Here is a 19,907-nt window from a genome sequence, read left to right on the forward strand (position 1 = left end):
GGGTTCAGTTAAATGCGCTTCAGTTGCGCGAGGGTTCAGTTACACGAGGGTTAAGTTGCACGGGGGTTAAGTTGCACGGGGGGTCAGGTGAACGGTGGTTCAATCGCACGGTGGTTCAGTTGCACGGTGGTTAAGTTGCGCGGTAGTTTTAGTTACAGTGGTTCACTTGCTAGGGGATTCAGTTATGCAGTGGTTCAGTTGGATTGGAAGCCTTTAGAATATTTTTATGGAAATGTAGAAATCCCTTCAACCTTCTAAAAAGTCCGCAAGTAAAACTTCTTTACAGCCATAGAAAACGCTTACCATTACCTTGTTGACAAAACTCTTATGTATTTCTGGAATGACCCTCGTATTATTGCATTTTGTGATACTGTGAAGCTAACTTTGGACCCAGAAGTAAAAATTAAGTTATGGGGATGATGAAGGTATATAGTTGTAATGGTAGCCCATTAAAAATAGATAATAGAAACTTTTTGGTTTCAAAGTCAGATTATACGATTCAATTTCAGAAACCTTTATGATAGATACAGAAATTATGTTTAGGTTTTAAGAAAATTTGGAAAGATTTTTAAGAAAAATAGCTACTTCTAGAATGCAAAGGAAATCAATGCGCGATACCAATCTAAGAACTTATTTAATAACACGCAGTTCATTTTTAATCTAGTAGAGGCTATGTTTTCCTGCTAGTTTGAAAAAATTCGGAACTAAACTGGATGAGTCACGAAGATTTAACCTATCAATCTTTTGTAATCTTTTTGTGGTGAAAAGCTTGAAAGCTAGATAGTCTCCGTGAGAGGGAAAGCTGGCACACATTTTTGTAGTTGTATAAAAACGATTACTTTCACTTCTTGCAAATAGTCTATCGTCTGAGCACAGCTTAGATACCAATACAGTTGAGAAAACTCGATTTTTTTTTTTGGACACTGTACGCGGTAGCGATGCTAGGGACTGGAGCCAGGAAACTGGCAGTCTGAATCTAAAAGTCGGAGCAATTAACAGCTTAGATACCAGTAGTTCAGAGCTATAGTGTTCCCGCCTATGAAAGTTCTCAAGCCGAACTGTCCAGACATGACAATAAACAACCAAGAGAGATAAAACTCAACAAAAAGAAAACTTCAAACGAGACGACGGCCAGTAGAATTGAAAGACTAGAACAACGCGGATATTTCGCCTGTATACAAACAAGGCGTCTTCAGCACAAGATAGAAAATTAAAAGAAAACTAATTTAAAAACAAATAAAAACCACTATCAATAATAATAAATACAATTGTCACTACTTATCAACGTAAGGAAAAGCAGCTATTTGAGTTACTTCAATGAGAATCAAAGAGCAACTTACTTTGATTCTCTTGCTCTTTGGAACTTGTTGTTTGGAACTTGAAGGTGATGGAATTTATAGGAAAAGCGCATATACAAGCAATAGCTTTTTAATGAGCTATTAAAAATCTGTCTACGATGTTCTGTTAGCCCGCTAGCCCCAACCCTTGATAAAAGGCACCAATAGTGCTATTTTAGTACTATATGACACTTAAATATGGTTGAATTTATAAAAAGCACAGGACAATGAGAAATAGATTTTGATTGAGCCATTCTCTCTATTGTGTTCTGGTAAGTCGCTAGCCATGGAAGAAAACGAAGAAAAAAATGGTTTTAAAAACATTATTAGTTTTAAATATCACATTTTAACGTAATATATATATATATATATATATATATATATATATATATATATATATATATATATATATATATATATATATATATATATATAGTTCAATTAAGCTCAGTTTATTAACATCAAAATAAATTGACAACAATAACTCTCTACCCCTACAAGGCTCCATGGCCCGTTACATAGGGGTGTGTAAATACCAAATAAAGAGTCTCTTCTTAAAAAAAAATAAGAAATCCAATTAAATAATTTGGTGAAATTTTTAATTACCACTTCGTCCTCGAAATTCAAATCCAAGTCCACACCATCTCCCACTATCACTAAATCACAACAATTAAAAATAAATAAATAAACGTGCTCAAGCCTAGCATCTAGGGATGTCGCCCTACCCTCATTAATCATCTTATTATTAAACATATAACAATATTAATTCAAACCAATTCAAAAATAAATTTTTCTTCAAATTTATTCCCCGTTACATTGATCCACCGAAAATATTGTTAGTTGGGTTTCAAAGGCACCAAACGAATGAATCGGACATAATCAGGGACATAATGAATGAATTGACAGGACAGAATCAGGGACAGAATGAATCGGACATAATCAGACAGAATGAATCGGACATAATCAGGGAGACTGTTCCATACTTTACTACATGCTATTCCTGGACTAAAATCTGATCTGACAGTCTTAGTTTGAGGTAATAGTAGTTGGTCTTTATTCTGTAGATTATGAGAGCTACTCGAATTAACTAAATCGGGAAACAAAGATTTGAAACAGCAAGGGAGTTCACCATGAAGATACTTGAAAATCATTGAAGAGCAAGAGACGACATAGAGTGCATAAGTATTCAAAAGCACTTTTTGATGTCCTTTATTAAATTCGTTAACTAACTGGCGAGCCTTTTGATGAATTACTTTAATCGGATGGAGCAGAGACTGGAAAGTAGACATACAAATCGAGTTGCAGTAAGTTGAATACGGCTGAATGAGTTAAAAATACAGGGTCCGAAGAATAGATCCAGGAATAATGTGTTTAATTTTCCGAATAATCCCAAGATTACGTGATATTTTTACTTGGACCATCTTGATGTGGTTTCTAAGAGAAAGATTCTCATCCAATAAAATTCCAAGGAAACGCACATATCTTACGTTAGGTTGAGACAAAGGTTCTTTCGAAATAGATATAGTTGATAAGGACGGGCATACCCTGCCAGTTCTAGAAAATATGAGAGAGTGTGATTTAGCGATATTTAAAGCAAGTCGGTTAGTATCGAACCAGTGGTAAGACCGCTCCATAAGCATGTGAAGTTTAACCTCCAAAGCTTGTTCTGTGTCTTCAGCGCATAGGATATTGCTTTCGTCAGCGAAGGCAACTAAATCTTCATGAGGGGATAGCAGAATATCAGAAGATGCTATCGTATTTTCCTTTTCGTGAAATAGAGCACACCACGTTGAAGGAATCGCGTTCTTTACCGCTTTAAATAAATTGTTGATGTATATTAAAACAGAGTAGGACCAAAAATCGATCCTTGTGGGACTCCATAGTCTACACCAATGGAGTTTAGTGAATCAGGGTTCACGGAAATTGATCTGTCGTGTAAATAAGAATAGAACCATGATAGGGCTGAACCTCGTATTGCTATATGAGACAGTTTATCAAGAAGGATGTTATGAGTAAGACTATCAAAAGCTTTCCGCACATCAAGGAAAATAGCGGCTGGTATTTTCCCAGAATCTAAAGCGGTATGAACAAAACTGATGAGTGTAGTGCATGCTTGCTCTGTACTGTGTTTTGATCGAAATTCGAACTGATAATTGTGCAAAAACTCCTTAGATTTTAAAAAACTTGTGAGCCTTTTTTGCATCGGCTTTTCTAATATTTTGAAAACACTGAAAGAAGGGGAATTGGTCGGTAATTTGACAGGTCACTTCTGTTCCCACCCTTAAATAGAGCTATCACTCTAGCAGTTTTTAGGGACCTAGGAAACTTTCCTCTTTTCAAACGACATATTAATAAGCTTTGTTAAAGGGCCCAGAATTGAAGGGAATATAGTTGGCACACCTTTAGTTAATATGTAGTCTGGGCCAGATAATGAATCACCTTTAAAAACTTAAATGTGTCTTGCCACTTCTGATTCCAATACAAGCTCTATAACAATAGATCTAAGGCAAGGGGGTCCCATGAACTTGAGATGTTGATCTTGTGCGAGGGAAATCGTGCTTTCACCAAGTCCCTTGACAGTCTTTTCACCAACTTAAGCAAAATATGATGCAAGGGAGTTCTTAATCTCACAAGGGCCCTCGATCCGTACCCCGTCAACATCAAGCTTCAATGGAATGTCAGGAATATGAGATGATGGTCTAATGACATAATTAATGACTTTTCAAGTGTTTCTCATGTCCGTTTTGCACTCCAGAAACTTTGATGCATAATACGAGCTTTTCGCTCTGTGAATCAATGATTTGACTAAATTCTCATAAATTTGGAATTCTTGTAGGTGACGAGCTGTAGGAGAACTTTGGTACCTTTTCCATAAGTAGAGTTTGCGGCTGGAACTTGTCAGAAGTCGTTCTGTCATCCAAGGGTTAAAAGGTTGATTTTTTCTTCGAGGCTGATTAGAAGGTGTTCTGGTGCAGCATTCTATAAAACAATCTTTTACTTTAGAGTAAACTTTTTCAAAATTTGAGTCCTAGTCATCTTTTTCGTCTATAAATTCCCATGAACATTCTTGCAGTTTAGTCCTTAAAGCTTCAAAGTTCTTTTCCGTAACAAAGTAAGGCGATGTTGAGGGGCTAAACCGTGGAGCCTGCATATTTGGCAACAAAAGATCCCATAAAACTGGGAAATGGTCAGATATATCACTAATAATAACGAAGTTATTCTGAAATGTCAATGACGAAAATATATTATCAATCAGAGTTGCTGATTTCTCAGTAACCCTTGTGGGTATAGTGACTGATGGTAGTAGTCCAGATGCAAGCATATCGGATAAGAAGTCTGCAGGAAATGATCCCTCATAGTCTAGGAGATTGACATTGAAATCGCCCATGACAACCGTTTTGCACGTCTGGTTCTGTATAGCCACAAGGATTTTACGAAGGATCTGCAGAAAAGTCACCGAAGAGCCACTAGGAGAACGATATACCTCTCCAATGATCAAAGTACCAGATTTACCAGGATTAATTTCAACAAAAAGTGATTCTAAAACTCCTTCAATGTTCTTAGAATGATCGTGTCGGACCGTGTATGAAATCACGTCGGAAATATACAGTGCCAATCCTCCTTTACTCTACTTTTTCCAATGAATTTTTCCGCAGTTGTATCCAGGTAGTTCCAGTAATAAATCCATTTGCTCTCTAACAAACGTTTCGCAAATACCTAAGACGTCGAGACGTGAAGAATCTTCGCACATAAGTTTTAGCTGATCCAGAGATGACGAAACGCCTTGGATGTTAAGGTGTAGGGTCCGTAGACAATCAGATCGTTTTGAAACCTTACCCAGAGTTGAACTATATCTACAAATAACTAAATTACTAATCCCAATATCACATTTATTCGGTAGACTTCCTTCTGAACTATTTAATAAATCTAATAAATCTAGGGGGCTTTTCTCAAGAGCTTTTAGGTTAGAAATCATCCTGGTGGAATCCCTGTGGCCAGACTGAGAACAATTAATTAACATATCTTACCAAAAATTGTGTGGGCATGGTGTGGAACTGGACTCGCACTCCGAGGGCACGAAGCAGGCGAAAATGAAACCAATATCCCGACTGGCACTCGGGGCTCACTGAAAAAAAGAATATACGCCAGAAACTTAAACTGCATTTTTTTTTTTTTTACTAAAACTAACACACAAAACGGGGAGAACATGTGAAATGGGGAAACACTGTACTATAGAAAAAACAAAAGAAAAAATATAAGAAACAAGATGAAAGATAAAACAAAAAAAGTATGGAAAAATTCAGCATTCTTAGTCATTTTCAATGATACAGCGAGAAAAAAAACAATCATATGGCAATAAAAGAAAAAAAAGGAGGTGGAACACGATAATGAAACTTCAAGTATCAAACAGTTCGTGGTAACGAACTGTAGTAAGGACCGACCCGGCTCAATAGTAACCAAAACTCAAAAAAATGGAATTTTCATACCAATAGCTGCATCATAAGAATCGTATTTTAATGCTGGTTTTAAATATATAAGTTTCATCAAGTTTAGTATTACCCATCAAAAGTTACGAGCCTGAGAAAATTTGTGTTATTTTGGAAAATAGGGGAAAACACCCCCTAAAAGTCATAGAATCTTTTGCATTTTTTGCCAGAAGGCAGATCACGGATGCGTGTTTATTTGTTTTTTTGTTTTTGTTTTTTTTTTTTTTTTCCAGGGGTGATCGTATCGACCCAGTAGTCCTAGAATGTTGCAAGAGGGCTCATTCTAACGGAAATGAAAAGTTCTAGTGCCCTTTTAAGTGACCAAAAAAATTGGAGGGCACCTAGGCCCCCTCCCACGCTAATTATTTTCCCAAAGTCAACAGATCAAAATTCTGACATAGCCATTTTATTCAGCGTAGTCGAAAAACCTTATAACTATGTCTTTGGGGACGACTTACTCCCCCACAGTCCCCGTGGGAGGGGCAACAAGTTACAAACTTTGACCTGTGCTTACATATAGTAATGGTTATTGGAAAGTATACAGGCGTTTTCAGGAGGATTTTTTTGGTTGGGGGGAGGGGTTGAGAAGAGGGGGATATGCTGGGGGAACTTTCCATCGAGAATTTGTCATGGGAGAAGAAAATTTCTATGAAGGGAGAGCAGGATTTACTAGCATCATTTAAAAAAAACAATTGAAAAATAAATGTGAAAAAGCTTTTTAAGCTGGAAGTAAGGAACAGCAATAAAACTTAAAACAAACAGAAATTATTACCCATATGAGGGGCTCATCTCCTTCTAATACCTCACTCTTTATGCTAAAGTATTTTTAGTAATTTAAACTATTTATTCTACGGCTTTTGTGATTCAGGGGTCATTCTTAATAAATTGGGATAAAATTTAAGCTTTAGTGTAAAGAGCAAGGTACTGACGAAGGGGTGAATCCCCTCATATATGAAATAAAAACATGAGAATACAAAAGTTCTTTACGTAAGCTAATTCATAAGTTACGTAAATCTTTTACCAATAAAAAGATTCGTAAAAAATTAAAAGTTCTAGTTGCCTTTTTAATTAACCAAAAAATCGGAGGGTAACTAGGCTTCGTCCCCAGCTCTTTTTTTCTCAAAATCATTCGATCAAAATTATGAGAAAGCCATTTAGCCAAAAAAAATAATATGCAAATTTCGTTTTGATTATTCCTCTGCGGAGAGCCAAAATCAAAACATGCATTGATTCAAAAACGTTAAATAAAAAAAAACATTTTTTTTTACTGAAAGTAAGGAGCGACATTAAAACTTAAAACGCACAGAAATTACTTCGTATATGAAAGAGGCTGCTTCCTCATCAACACCCCACTCTTTGCGCTAAAGTTTTTTACTGTTTTAAAAAGAAGAATTGAGAGAAAGAATCAAACTTTAGCGTAAAGAACGGGGCGTTGATGAGGAAGCAGCCTCTTTCATATACGAAGTAATTTCTGTGCATTTTAAGTTTTAATGTCGCTCCTTACTTTCAGTTAAAAAAAACTTGTTTTTTTTATTTAATTGTTAATAAGGACACTCTCATCATCATCACTAATGAAGATTTCAGAGCAGTAACCTATTCATTATCGTTGTTCCTGTGTTTTAGTTGAAGCGAAGCACCAGCCTGGTTGAGCCGAATAAATTGATAACTGGCTTTAAGGTCCTTCATCTTTGCAAGGAGCTTGGCCCGCTTAGTATTTAGCTCTGGAGGCCTAAAAACTGAGTGGTCACTTCAACGCTCTATGCGCATGCAGTGACTCGGGAGGATGTAATATATTATAATGTATGAAAGACACGATGAAACATTTTAACCTTATATATTTTTTCGACACAATAAAGAATCTTGAAAGCCAGAAATAAAAAGGAAACTTACATTTCTTTATGACAAGCTTCGATGGAGCATAAAAAAAAAATTGTTTTATCTTTAAGAAAATGTGAAAAACAATACCAACAAATTGCTAGGATAATTTTACCCTGATTATAACATATGTAATGCAAGCAGTATAGGATTGAACTGATTATGGTAACAAATTGCCTGTAGATTACGAAAATTCCCCATTTTTCGTATATGAAATTTTTTGTTAGGGAAAAATACAGAGGTTCTTATGGGTGAAATTTTCTGCAGAAGGAGATTGAAAATTTTCCACGGGGAGAAAAGTTTCTGGGGAGATTTTTTTGCGATTTTCCTCATGGGAGAAGGAGATTTCCTGCCATGATTTAAATACCGGTCAGATATTAAAGAAAGAAAATATGTTTTTCAAACTGAAAGTAATGAGCCGAATTTCAATTATAACGAACAAAAATTATTTTGTATATTAGACAGACCATCCCTTCCTGAGCCCTCACTCTTTACGCTAAAGTTTGACCTTTTTTCACAATCCTTTAACAAAAACTGCTCAAACAGAACGGCCATTTAATTAGGATAATAAGCTTTTTAAAAGCTCCATAAAAAAAACTTTAGTGTGGAAAGAAAGGTATTGAGGAAGGGACAACCCCTGTCAAATTCGTAAGAATTTCTGTTCGTTTTAAGTTTTAATGTTGTTTCTTACATTCAGATGAAAAATGTCTGAGCTTACAAAAGGTTTTGCTGTAAATGAACGCATTGTATCACATTGTATTGACTGCATTAAATTTCTCCATGGTACAACTTGCAATTGAAGTAGAAATTTAGGGGGAAATTATGAGAAAAGATTGACGCATGCTAGTAAGATGTTGCGTTTCAGAAAACAGTATGAAGGTAGCCAGGGCTAAACTTGCACGTGCCTAATCTGAAGGAGTTGCCAAGTTGATGCTTCGTGGGGTATTTTCAAACAGTTCGTGGTAACGAACTGTAGTAAGGAGCGACCCGGCTCAATAGTAACCAAAACTCTAAAAAATTGAATTTTGATATCAATAGCTAAATCAAAAGAATTGCATTTTAATGCTGATTTTAAATATATAAGTTTAATCAAGTTTAGTCATACCCATTACAAGTTACGAGCCTGAGAAAATTTGCCTTATTTAAGAAAATAGGGGGAAACACCCCTTAAAAGTCGTAGAATCTTAACGACATGACACAATGACACCATCAGATTCAGCGTATCAGAGAACCCTACTGTAGAAGTTTCAAGGTCCTATCTACAAAAATGTGGAATTTCGTATTTTTTGCCAGAAGACAAATCACGGGTGCGTGTTTATTTGTTTGTTTTTTTTTTTTGTTTTTTTTCTTCTTTTTTCTTTTTCCCAGGGGTCATCGTATCGACCAAGTGGTCCTAGAATGTCGCAAGAGGGCTCATTCTAACGGAAATGAAAAGTTATAGTGCCCTTTTTAAGTGACCAAAAAAATTGGAGGGCATCTAGGCCCCCTCCCACGCTCATTTTTTTCCCAAAGTCAACGAATCAAAATTTTGAGATAGCCATTTTGTTCAGCATAGTCGAAAATCATAATAACTATGTCTTTGGAGATGACTTACTCCCCCACAATCCCTGGGGGGGGCTGCAAGTTACAAACTTTGACCAGTGTTTACATATAGTAATGGTTATTGGGAAGTGTACAGACGTTTTCAGGGGGATTTTATTTCGTTTGGGGTGGGGCTGAGGGGAGGGGGCTATGTTGGAGGATCTTTGCTTGGAGGAATCTGTCATGGGGGAAGAAAAATTCAATGAAAAGGGCGCAGGATTTTCTAGCATTACTATAAGAAAATAATGAAAAATAAATATGAAAACGTTTTTTCAAATGAAAGGAAGGGGTAGCATTGAAACTTAAAACGAACAGAGATTATTACGCAAATGACGGGTTCTAAAAATACTTTACTATAAAGAGCGAGGTATTTAGGAGGAGATAAATACCTCACTCTTTATGCTAAAGTATTTTTAGTAATTTAAACTATTTATTCTACGGGCTTTCTGATTCAGGGGTCATTCTTAAAGAATTGGGACAAAACTTACGATTTAGTGTAAAGAGCGAGGTATTAACGAGGGTAAAAACCCCCTCGTATACATAATAAAAATATAAGATTATGAAAGTTTGTTACGTAAGTTAATTCTTAAGTAACGTATATTTTTTACTAATAAAAACATTCGTTAAAAATTAAAAGTTCTAGTTGCATTCTTAAGTAACCGAAAAATTGGAGGGCAACTAGACCTCCTTCTCCACCCTTTATTTCTCAAAATCGTCTGATCGAAACTAAGAGAAAGCCATTTAGCCAAAAAAAAAGAATTAATAGACAAATTTCATTTTAATAATTTATGTGAGGAGAGTCAAAACCAAACATGCATTAATTCAAAAACGTTCAGAAATTAAATAAAAAAAAACTAATTTTTTTAGCTGAAAGTAAGGAGTGAGATTAAAACTTAAAACGAACAGAAATTACTCCGTATATGAAATGGGTTGTCCCCTCCGCAATCCCTCACTCTTTAAGCTAAAGTTTGACTCTTTGCCACAATTCTATTTTTTAAACAATTAAAAGCTTTAGCGTAAAGAGCGAGGGATTGCGGAGGGGACAACCCATTTCATATACGGAGTAATTTCTGTTCGTTTTAAGTTTTAATGTTGCTCCTTACTTTCAGCTAAAAAAATTAGTTTTTTTTTTATTTATTGGATAAAGGACTAAAATTGTAAACAACGGATATCTATCTGTCACTTAGAAAATTGTTAAGGCATAAAGAAACTTGATTATTTAAATTAATTAATTTAAAATAATTAAATTAATTATAAAATTAATTATTAATTATAAAAAATTAAATAAATTAATTTAAAATAGTTAAGGCATAAAGAAATTATCACTTCGTCCTCGAAATTTAAATCCAAGTCCACACAATCTCCCACTATCACTAAAGCACAACAATTAAAAATAAATAAATAAACGTGCTCAAGCCTAGCATCTAGGGATGTCGCCCTACCCTCATTAATCATCTTATTATTAAACATATAACAATATTAATTCAAACCAATTCAAAAATAAATTTTTCTTCAAATTTATTCCCCGTTATATTGATCAACCAAAAATATTTTTAGTTGGGTTTCAAAGGCACAAAATGAATGAATGCTACGGACATAATCAGGGAGACTGTTTCATACTTTACTACATGCTATTCCTGGACTAAAATCTGATCTGACAGTCTTAGTTTGAGGTAATAGTAGTTGGTCTTTGAGCTCCTCGAATTAACTAAATCGGGAAAGGAAGAATTGAAACAGGGAGGCAGTTCACCATGAAGATACTTGAAAATCATTGAAGAGCAAGAGACGACAAAGAGTGCATAAGTATTCAAAAGCACTTTTCGATGTCCTTTATTAAATTCGTTAACTAACTGGCGAGCCTTTTGATGAGTAACTTTAATCGGATGGAGCAGAGACTGGAATGTAGACATCCAAATCGAGTTGCAGTAAGTTAAATACGGCTGAATGAGTTAAAAATACAGGGTCCGAAGAATAGATCAAGGAAAAATGTGTCTAAGTTTCCGAATAATCCCAAGATTACGTGATATTTCTACTTGGACCATCTTGATGTGGTTTCTAAAGAAAGATTCTCATCCAATAAAATTTAAGGAAACGCACATATCTTACGTTAGGTTGAGACAAAGGTTCTTTCGAAATAGATATAGTTGATAAGGACGGGCATACCCTGCCAGTTCTAGAAAATAGGAGAAAGTGTGATTTGGTGATATTTAAAGCAAGTCGGTTAGTATCAAACCAGTGGTAAGACCGCTCCATAAGCATGTGAAGTTTTACCTCCAAAGCTTGTTCCGTGTCTTCAGCACATAGGATATTGCTGTCGTCAGCGAAGGCAACTAAATCTTCATGAGGGGATAGCAGAATATCAGAAGATGCCACCGTATTTTCCTTTTCGTGACATAGAACACAACACGCTGAAGGAATCGCGTTCTTTACCGCTTTAAATAAATTGTTGATGTATATTAAAAACAGAGTAGGACCAAAAACCGATCCTTGTGGGACTCCATAGTCTACACCAATGGAGTTTAGTGAATCAGGGCTCATGGAAATTGATCTGTCGTGTAAATAAGAATAGAACCATGATAGAGCTGAACCTCGTATTCCTATATGAGACAGTTTATGAAGAAGCTTGTTATGAGTAAGACTATTAAAAGCTTTCCGCACATCAAGGAAAATAGCGGCTGGTATTTTCCCAGAATCTAAAGCGGTATGAAGAAAACTGATGAGTGTAGTGCATGCTTGCTCCGTAGTATGTTTTGATCGAAATCCGAACTGATAATTGTGCAAAAACTCCTTAGATTGTAAAAAAAACTTGTGAGCCTTTTTTGCATCGACTTTTCTAATATTTTGAAAACACTGAAAGAAGGGGAATTGGTCGGTAATTTGACAGGTCACTCCTGTTCCCACCCTTAAATAGAGCTATCACTCTAGCAGTTTTTAGGGACCTAGGAAACTTTCCTTTTTTAAACGACATATTAATAAGCTTTGTTAAAGGGCCCAGAATTGAAGGGGATATAGCTTGCACACCTTTAGTTGATATGTAGTCTGGGCCAGATGATGATGCACCTTTTAAACCTTGAATTTGTCTGTCTCGCCATTTTTGATTCCAATACAAGATCTATAACAATAGATCTAAGGCAAGGGGGTCCCTTGAACTTGAGATGTTGATCATGTGCGAGGGAAATCGCGATTCCACCAAGTCCCTTGACAGTCTTTTCGCCAACTGAAGCAAAATATGATGCAAGGGAGTTCTTAATCTCACAAGGGCCCTTGATCAGTACCCCGTCAACATCAAGCCTAAATGGAATGTCAGGACTATGAGATGATGGTCTAATGACAGAATTAATGACTTTTCAAGTGTTTCTCATGTCTGTTTTGCACTGCAGAAACTTTGATGCATAATACGAGCTTTTCGCTCTGCGAATCAATGATTTGAATAAATTCTTAAAAGTTTGGAATTCTTGTAGGTGACGAGCTGTAGGAGAACTTTGGTATCTTTTCCATAAGTAGAGTTTGCGGCTGGAACTTGTCAGAAGTCCTTCTGTCATCCAAGGGTTAAAAGGTTGATTTTTTCTTCGAGGCTGATTAGAAGGTCTTCTGGTGCAGCATTCTATAAAACAATCTTTTACTTTAGAGTAAAATTTTTCAAAATTTGAGTCCTAGTCATCTTTTTCGTCTATAAATTCCCATGAACATTCTTGCAGTTTAGTCTTTAAAGCTACAAAGTTCTTTTCCGTAACGAAGTAAGGCGATGTTGAGTGGCTAAACTGTGGAACCTGCATATTCGGCAAAAAAAAGATCCGATAAAACTGGGTAGTGGTCAGATATATCACTAACAATAACGAAGCTATTCTGAAATGTCATTGACGAAAATATATTATCAATCAGAGTTGCTGATTTCTCAGTAACCCTTGTGGGTATAGTGACTGATGGTAGTAGTCCAGATGCAAGCATATCGGATAAGAAGTCTGCAGAAAATGAACCCTCATAGTCTAGGAGATTGACATTGAAATCACCCATGACAACCGTTTTGCACGGCTGGTTCAGTATAGCCTCAAGGATTTTACGAAGGATCTGCAGAAAAGTCACCGAAGAGCCACTTCGAACGATATACCTCTCCAATGATCAAAGTACCAGATTTACCAGGATTAATTTCAACAAAAAGTGATTCTAAAACTCCTTCAATGTTCTTAGAAAGATCGTGTCGGACCGTGTACGGATTCACGTCAGAAATATACAGTGCCAATCCTCCTTTACTCAACTTTTTCCACTGTATTTTTTCGCAGTTGTATCCAGGTAGTTCCAGTAATAAATCCGTTTGCTCTCTAACAAACGTTTCACAAATACCTAAGACGTCGAGACGTGAAGAATCTTCGCACATAAGTTTTAGCTGATCCAGAGATGACAAAACGCCTTGGATGTTAAGGTGTAGGGTCTGTAGACAATCTGATTGTTTTGAAACCTTACCCAGAGTTGAACTATATCTAGAATTAACTAAATTACTAATCCCAATATCACATATATTCGGTAGACTTCCTTCTCAACTATTTAACAAATCCAATAAATCTAGGGAGCTTTTCTCAAGAACTTTAAGGTTAGAAATCATCCTGGCGGAATCCCTGTGGCCAAACTGAGAACAATTAATTAACATATCTTACTAAGAATTGTGTGGGCATGGTTTGGAACTGGACTCGCACTCCGAGGTCACGAAGCAGGCGAAAATGAAACCAATATCCCGACTGGCACTCGGGGCTCACTGAAAAAAGGAATATGCGCCAGAAACTTAAACTGCATGATTTTTTTACTAAAACTAACACACAAAACAGGGAGAATATGTGAAATGGGGGAACACTGTACTATAGAAAAAACAAAAGAAAAAAAAATATAAGAAACAAGATGAAAGAAAAAACAAAAAACGTATGGAAAAATTCAGCATTCTTAGTCATTTTCAATGATACAGCGAGAAAAAAAAACAATCATATGGTAATAAAAGAAAAAAAAGGAGGTGGAACACGATAATCAACTTCAAGTATTGTTAATAAGGACACTCTCATCATCATCACTAATGAAGATTTCAGACCAGTAACCTATTCATTATCGTTGTTCCTGTGTTCTAGTTGAAGCAAAGCAACAGCCTGCTTGAGCCGAATAAATTGATAACTGGCTTTAAGGTCCTTCATCTTTGCAAGGAGCTTGGCCCACTTAGTATTTAGCTCTGGAGGCCTAAAAACTGAGTGGTCACTTCAACGCTCTATGCGCAAGCAGTGACTCGGGAGGATATAATATATTATAATGTATACTGCTTTAGAAATTAAGAACATGAGTTTGAAATTTTCATACTGCTCTAAAAGTTATCCCAAGAAAAACACGATGAAAGATTTTAACCTTATATATTTTTTTGACACAATAAAGAATCTTGAAAACCAGAAAAAAAGAAAATTTACATTTCTTTATGACAAGCCTCGATGGAGCATAAAACAATTGTTTTATCTTTAAGAACATAAAAGCTAAAGCTTTTAATTGTTTTAAAAAGTAGAATTGTGGCAAAGAGTCAAACTATGGCGTAAAGAGCGAGGGATTGCGGAGGGGACAACCCATTTCATGCACGGAGTAATTTTTGTTCGTTCTAAGTTTTAATGTCGCTCCTTACTTTCAGCTAAAAAAATTAGTTTTTTTTATTTAATTTCTGAACGTTTTTGAATTAATGCATGTTTGGTTTTGGCTCTCCGCACATAAATTATTAAAATGAAATTTGTATATTAATTCTTTTTTTGGCTAAATGGCTTTCTCTTAGTTTTGATCAGACGATTTTGAGAAATAAGGGGTGGAGAAGGAGGCCTAGTTGCCCTCCAATTTTTCAGTTACTTAAAAAGGCAACTAGAACTTTTAATTTTTAACAAACATTTTTATTAGTAAAAAATGTACGTAACTTAAGAATTAACTTACGTAACAAACTTTCATAACCTTATATTTTTATTTTGTATACGAGGGGGTTTGTACCCTCGGGGGTTTAATACCTCGCTCTTTACACTAAATCGTAAGTTTTGTCCCAATTCTTTAAGAATGACCCCTGAATCAGAAAGGCCGTAGAATAAATAGTTGAAATTACTAAAAATACTTTAGCATAAAGAGCAAGGTATTTATTTCCTCCTAAATACCTCGCTCTTTATGCTAAAGTATTTTAGAACCCCTCATATGCGTAATAATTTCTGTTCGTTTTAAGTTTCCATGCTACTTCTTCCTTTCATTTGAAAAAACGTTTTCATGTTTATTTTTCATTGTTTTCTTATAGTAATGCTAGAGAATCCTGCGCCCTTTTCATTGAGTTTTTCTTCCCCAATGACAGATTCCTCCAAGGAAAGATCCTCCAACATAGCACGCTCTCCTCAGCCCCACCCCCAAACAAAATAAAATCCCCCTGAAAACGTCTGTACACTTCCCAATAACCATTACTATATGTAAACACTGGTCAAAGTTTGTAACTTGCAAAGTTTGTAGGGATTGTGGGGGAGTAAGTCATCCCCAAAGACAAAGTAATTATTGTTTTCGACTATGTTGAACAAAATGGCTATCTCAAAATTTTGATCTGTTGACTTTGGGAAAAAATGAGCGTGGGAGGGGACCTAGATGCCCTCCAATTTTTGGGTCACTTAAAAAGGGCACTAGAACTTTTCATTTCCGTTGAAATGAGCCCACTTGCGACATTCTAGGACCACTAGGTCGATACGATGAAAAAAAAAAATAATAAACACGCACCTGTGATTTGTCTTCTGGCAAAAAATACAAAATTCCACATTTTTGTAGATAAGAGCTTGAAACTTCTACAGTAGGGTTCTTTGATACGCTGAATCTTATGGTGTCATTTTCGTTAAGATCCTATGACAATTAGGGGGTGTTTCACCCTATTTTCCTAAATAAGGCAAATTTTCTCAGGCTCTTAACTTTTGATGGGTAAGACTAAACTTGATGAAACTTATATATTTAAAATCAGCATTAAAATGCGATTATTTTGATGTAGCTATTGATATCAAACTTCAATTTCTTAGAGTTTTGGTTACTATTGAGCCGGGTCGCTCCTTACTTCGAACCATGTTACCACGTTACCACGAACTGTTTGATTGCCTGTAGATTACGAAAATTCCCCATTTTTCGTATATGAAATTTGTTTTTAGAGAAAAATACAGAGGTTTTTATGGGGGAGATTTTTTACAAAAGGAGACTGAAAATTTTTCACGGAGAGAAAAGTTTCTGGGAAGATTTTATTGCGATTCTCCTCATAGGGGAAGAGAAGGAGATTTCCTGCCATGATTTGAAAACCGGTCAGATATTAAATAAAGAAAAAATGTTTTTCAAACTGAAAATAATGAGTCGAATTTCAATTATAACAGACTAAAATTATTTTGCATATTAGACAGACCATCCCTTCTTCAGCCCTCACTCTTTACGCTAAAGTTTGACCTTTTGTCACAATTCTTTAACAAAAACTGCTCAAACAGAACGGTTATTTTATTAGGATAATAAGCTTTTTTAAAAGCTCTATAAAAAAAACTTTAGTTTAGAAAGCAAGGTATAGAGGAAGGGACAACCCCTGTCAAATTCGTAAGAATTTCTGCTCGTTTTAAGTTTTAATGTTGTTTCTTACATTCAGATGAAAAATTTCTAAGCTTACAAAAGCTATTGCTGTAAATGAACGCATTGTATCGCATTGTATTGACTGCATTAAATTTCTCCATGGTACAACTTGAAATTAAAGTTTAAATTTAGGGGGAAAATTATGAGAAAAGATTGACGCATGCTAGTAAGATGTTGCGTTTCAGAAAGCAGTATGAAGGTAGCCAGGGCTAAACTTGCACGTGCCTAATCTGAAGGAGTTGCCAAGTTGATGCTTCGCGGGGAATTTTTGGATAAAGGACTAAAATTATAAACAACGGATTGCTATCTGTCACTTAGAAAATTGTTAAGGCATAAAGAAACTTGTTGTGTAGGTTTTTTGGAAATGCAACTGAAGTTATAAGCAAAACTAACTGGGAATTCAATCTCATGTTACAGCAAGTACTTAGTTTTGAATATTACTTAGTTTGGTAGCATTTACAGGACATTCTGTTGCCTAGATACAACACCTTACCCTCTTTTAGGGACTACTGACTAGGGTAGAAAATGCTGTACACTCTTTTCTTTGGATATAACAATGGCAAATGGTCTCTATTCGGTTAATATCTTGCCGTCTGGCATCAATTTCCGTATAGTGTCCCTAGGAAACGCTATATAAGTACGCTTAGCAGTGAGGAATTACCAGTCTCACCAACATGCCGTCGTATTTACCCTAACTCAAAACAATGTAAAATCTTAAATTGCAGTTTATCGCACGGTTTATTGTCCCATTTCCTAATCTCGCACAAACGTATGATTTTCTATATAGAACCAAAAATTTGCGGTAATAAAAACTAATATCTATAATTTTGGTGTGCTGTTAAGCTTTCTTAATAAAAGCAAAGTACTTTCTTTAGATAAAGAAAGACTATCTTTACGGAAGAAACGTATCTGCCAACTGTGTTTGAGAAACTAAAGGCAACGCTAAAGCGTTTTTTTTCTGGTAATTCACCTTTGTTAATATAATTATTTTTTGCAGAAACTAAAAATAGTAATCTTTATGGAAAAGGTTTCTGGGAATGGCATTTGTTATTGCCCTTTGTGACCAGCTATTCGGTGGAAAAGAGCCAATCGATGATGTGGTTGACAAGTTGAATAGGAAATACACAATTGTTGTATTGATGGTATTGACAGTTCCTATATTTACCAAACAATTCGTTGGAGAGCCTATTGAATGCTTTTCACCAACATTTTTTACTGAAGCACAGTCAAGATATGTCAACTCATATTGTTGGACATCTTCGACATATTATGAGACATACAGTAATGGAGCGATTAATGGGGATGATGAGGACAATCAGATTAATAGTAGCGAAGTGAAAGTTAATTACTATCAGTGGGCTCCATTGATTTTGCTTGGAGAAGCTTTTTTGTTTTATCTTCCATTTCTTCTTTGGAGGTTTGCTTCTATTAATAATGGCGTATCTTTAAGCAGAGTGGCAAAAAAGTTGGGCCGAGTCTCAGATACGCCATTAGGTCACCCAGATCGACAATCTGTACTCAGTGAGTGTTCTGAACTGATTCAAATTTTGACTCAAGTTGATAGAGGTAATCGGCCAACATCAATTATTGCTGGATCTACCTTGACGATTCTGTACCTAATGTCAAAAGTGTTATATATTGTGAATGTGGTTATGCAGTTTTTATTATTGCAATTATTTCTCGGAGAAGGATACTGGAGTCATGGATTTAACATTCTTAGAGTTTTATTCCGGAAAAATGAATGGTGGTCAAGTCCTCATTTCCCCCTTCAGACGCTATGCAAGGTAAGTGATAAGAACTACTTTTGTTTGGTAGGTTGTTAGCTCATCTGAATAAAGTTGCCATTTTTAGCCAGCAGAACTAATTGATAAACAGTAATTTAACTAGCTTGCAGAAAAAACTGATAATAGCAAAATTGTTTTTCTTGTTTAGATTTTGTGCTTTTTGTTTACCTTTTTTGTATTCTGCTTCTATATATTTCAATATTCTTTCTTGTCCAATAGCTTATAATGAGCAGTGATCCCTGTAATATTTACACTGGTTACTACTGTAAAGCAAAACTCGAATCTTATACTCGGCTTCGTTGCCCTCCTTTGAATTTTATATTTTCCCAACTTTAAAATTCTGTAAGGTACTAAGACCAAACTACAGATTCAGAATTATTTACTTTCTTAAATCAGAGATGTGACGCTTTTCATATTTGGGACCAAACCAAGGTCCAGTGAAAGGCCTACACACCATGATGAAAAAAGTACTAAATCCATGCAGTTTCTTAACTAAAACAGAAAGAAATAAAGAAAGTGTTCTGAGTAGATGAGACGATTTTGAGCTTTCAAAGGTGTAAAAGATCTATGGTTAAACAGTGGTAGATCTATGGTTAAGATTGGTAGTAGAAACAACTGGCTAAATAAATAATTTTCATTAAAAAAAAAACACAAACTGTATTAGAATTTATAGTCATAAAAACTGAAAAATGAAACTTTTTAGTTAACAGTTCTCATATATTTTGAGGGAGGGGAGGTAGGATAAGCAAAACGACAACACTAATGTGAAGTACTTGGGAATGTGAAAAATCGCAAAATTGCAAAGAACGTGTTAAGTCACTAAGTCTGTGGTAGAATAAATAACTTGAGCCTGGGGCCCTCCTCTAGGTGACTGCCTACATTATCAGTTAAACACCATAGCCATTTCTTATCCTCCACTCATTACTTGGGACCTAGCTCCAGAAAAAAATAGTGTGAACTAACTTTTCTATCAACTTTTATAACAAAATCTCGGTTCTTGTAGTATCTATTGTCGACAAATAAAACCGACCAGTATCGTGGCAGTTTTTGCCACGGAAAGCAGAAAAAAAGCATAGTCGAAATTAGTCCAAAATCGTAAGCCCTTTTTATAATGTAAGTTTTCAAAATCCAGAGGTTTTCACACAGATTTTCATTGTTTGATTTACAGTAATGTCTACGTAAATTCATACTAGACGGTTAATTCAGAAGGGAAATAA

At 35.5% G+C, this 19,907-nt stretch overlaps 1 protein-coding gene and 1 long non-coding RNA gene across 2 annotated transcripts in view; one reads left to right on the forward strand and one right to left on the reverse strand.

Annotated features, from left to right (window-relative positions):
• LOC136028648 (uncharacterized) overlaps positions 1-5,457 on the reverse strand; it is a 54,589-nt gene extending 49,132 nt beyond the window's left edge. The window contains exon 1 of the long non-coding RNA XR_010617858.1: positions 5,366-5,457. This is a non-coding gene — a long non-coding RNA (uncharacterized LOC136028648). The remainder of the gene's footprint in view (positions 1-5,365) is intronic.
• Positions 1-19,907, forward strand: part of LOC136028647 (innexin unc-9-like) — a 62,756-nt gene that overhangs the window by 8,183 nt on the left and 34,666 nt on the right. Inside the window, exon 2 of the mRNA XM_065706472.1 lies at positions 17,904-18,690. Coding sequence (XP_065562544.1) covers positions 17,944-18,690 — 747 coding nt within the window. The 5' untranslated portion in view covers positions 17,904-17,943. The remainder of the gene's footprint in view (positions 1-17,903; positions 18,691-19,907) is intronic.

This window comes from Artemia franciscana, chromosome 7, assembly GCF_032884065.1.
Source record: "Artemia franciscana chromosome 7, ASM3288406v1, whole genome shotgun sequence".
In the NCBI taxonomy this organism is placed as follows: domain Eukaryota; kingdom Metazoa; phylum Arthropoda; class Branchiopoda; order Anostraca; family Artemiidae; genus Artemia; species Artemia franciscana.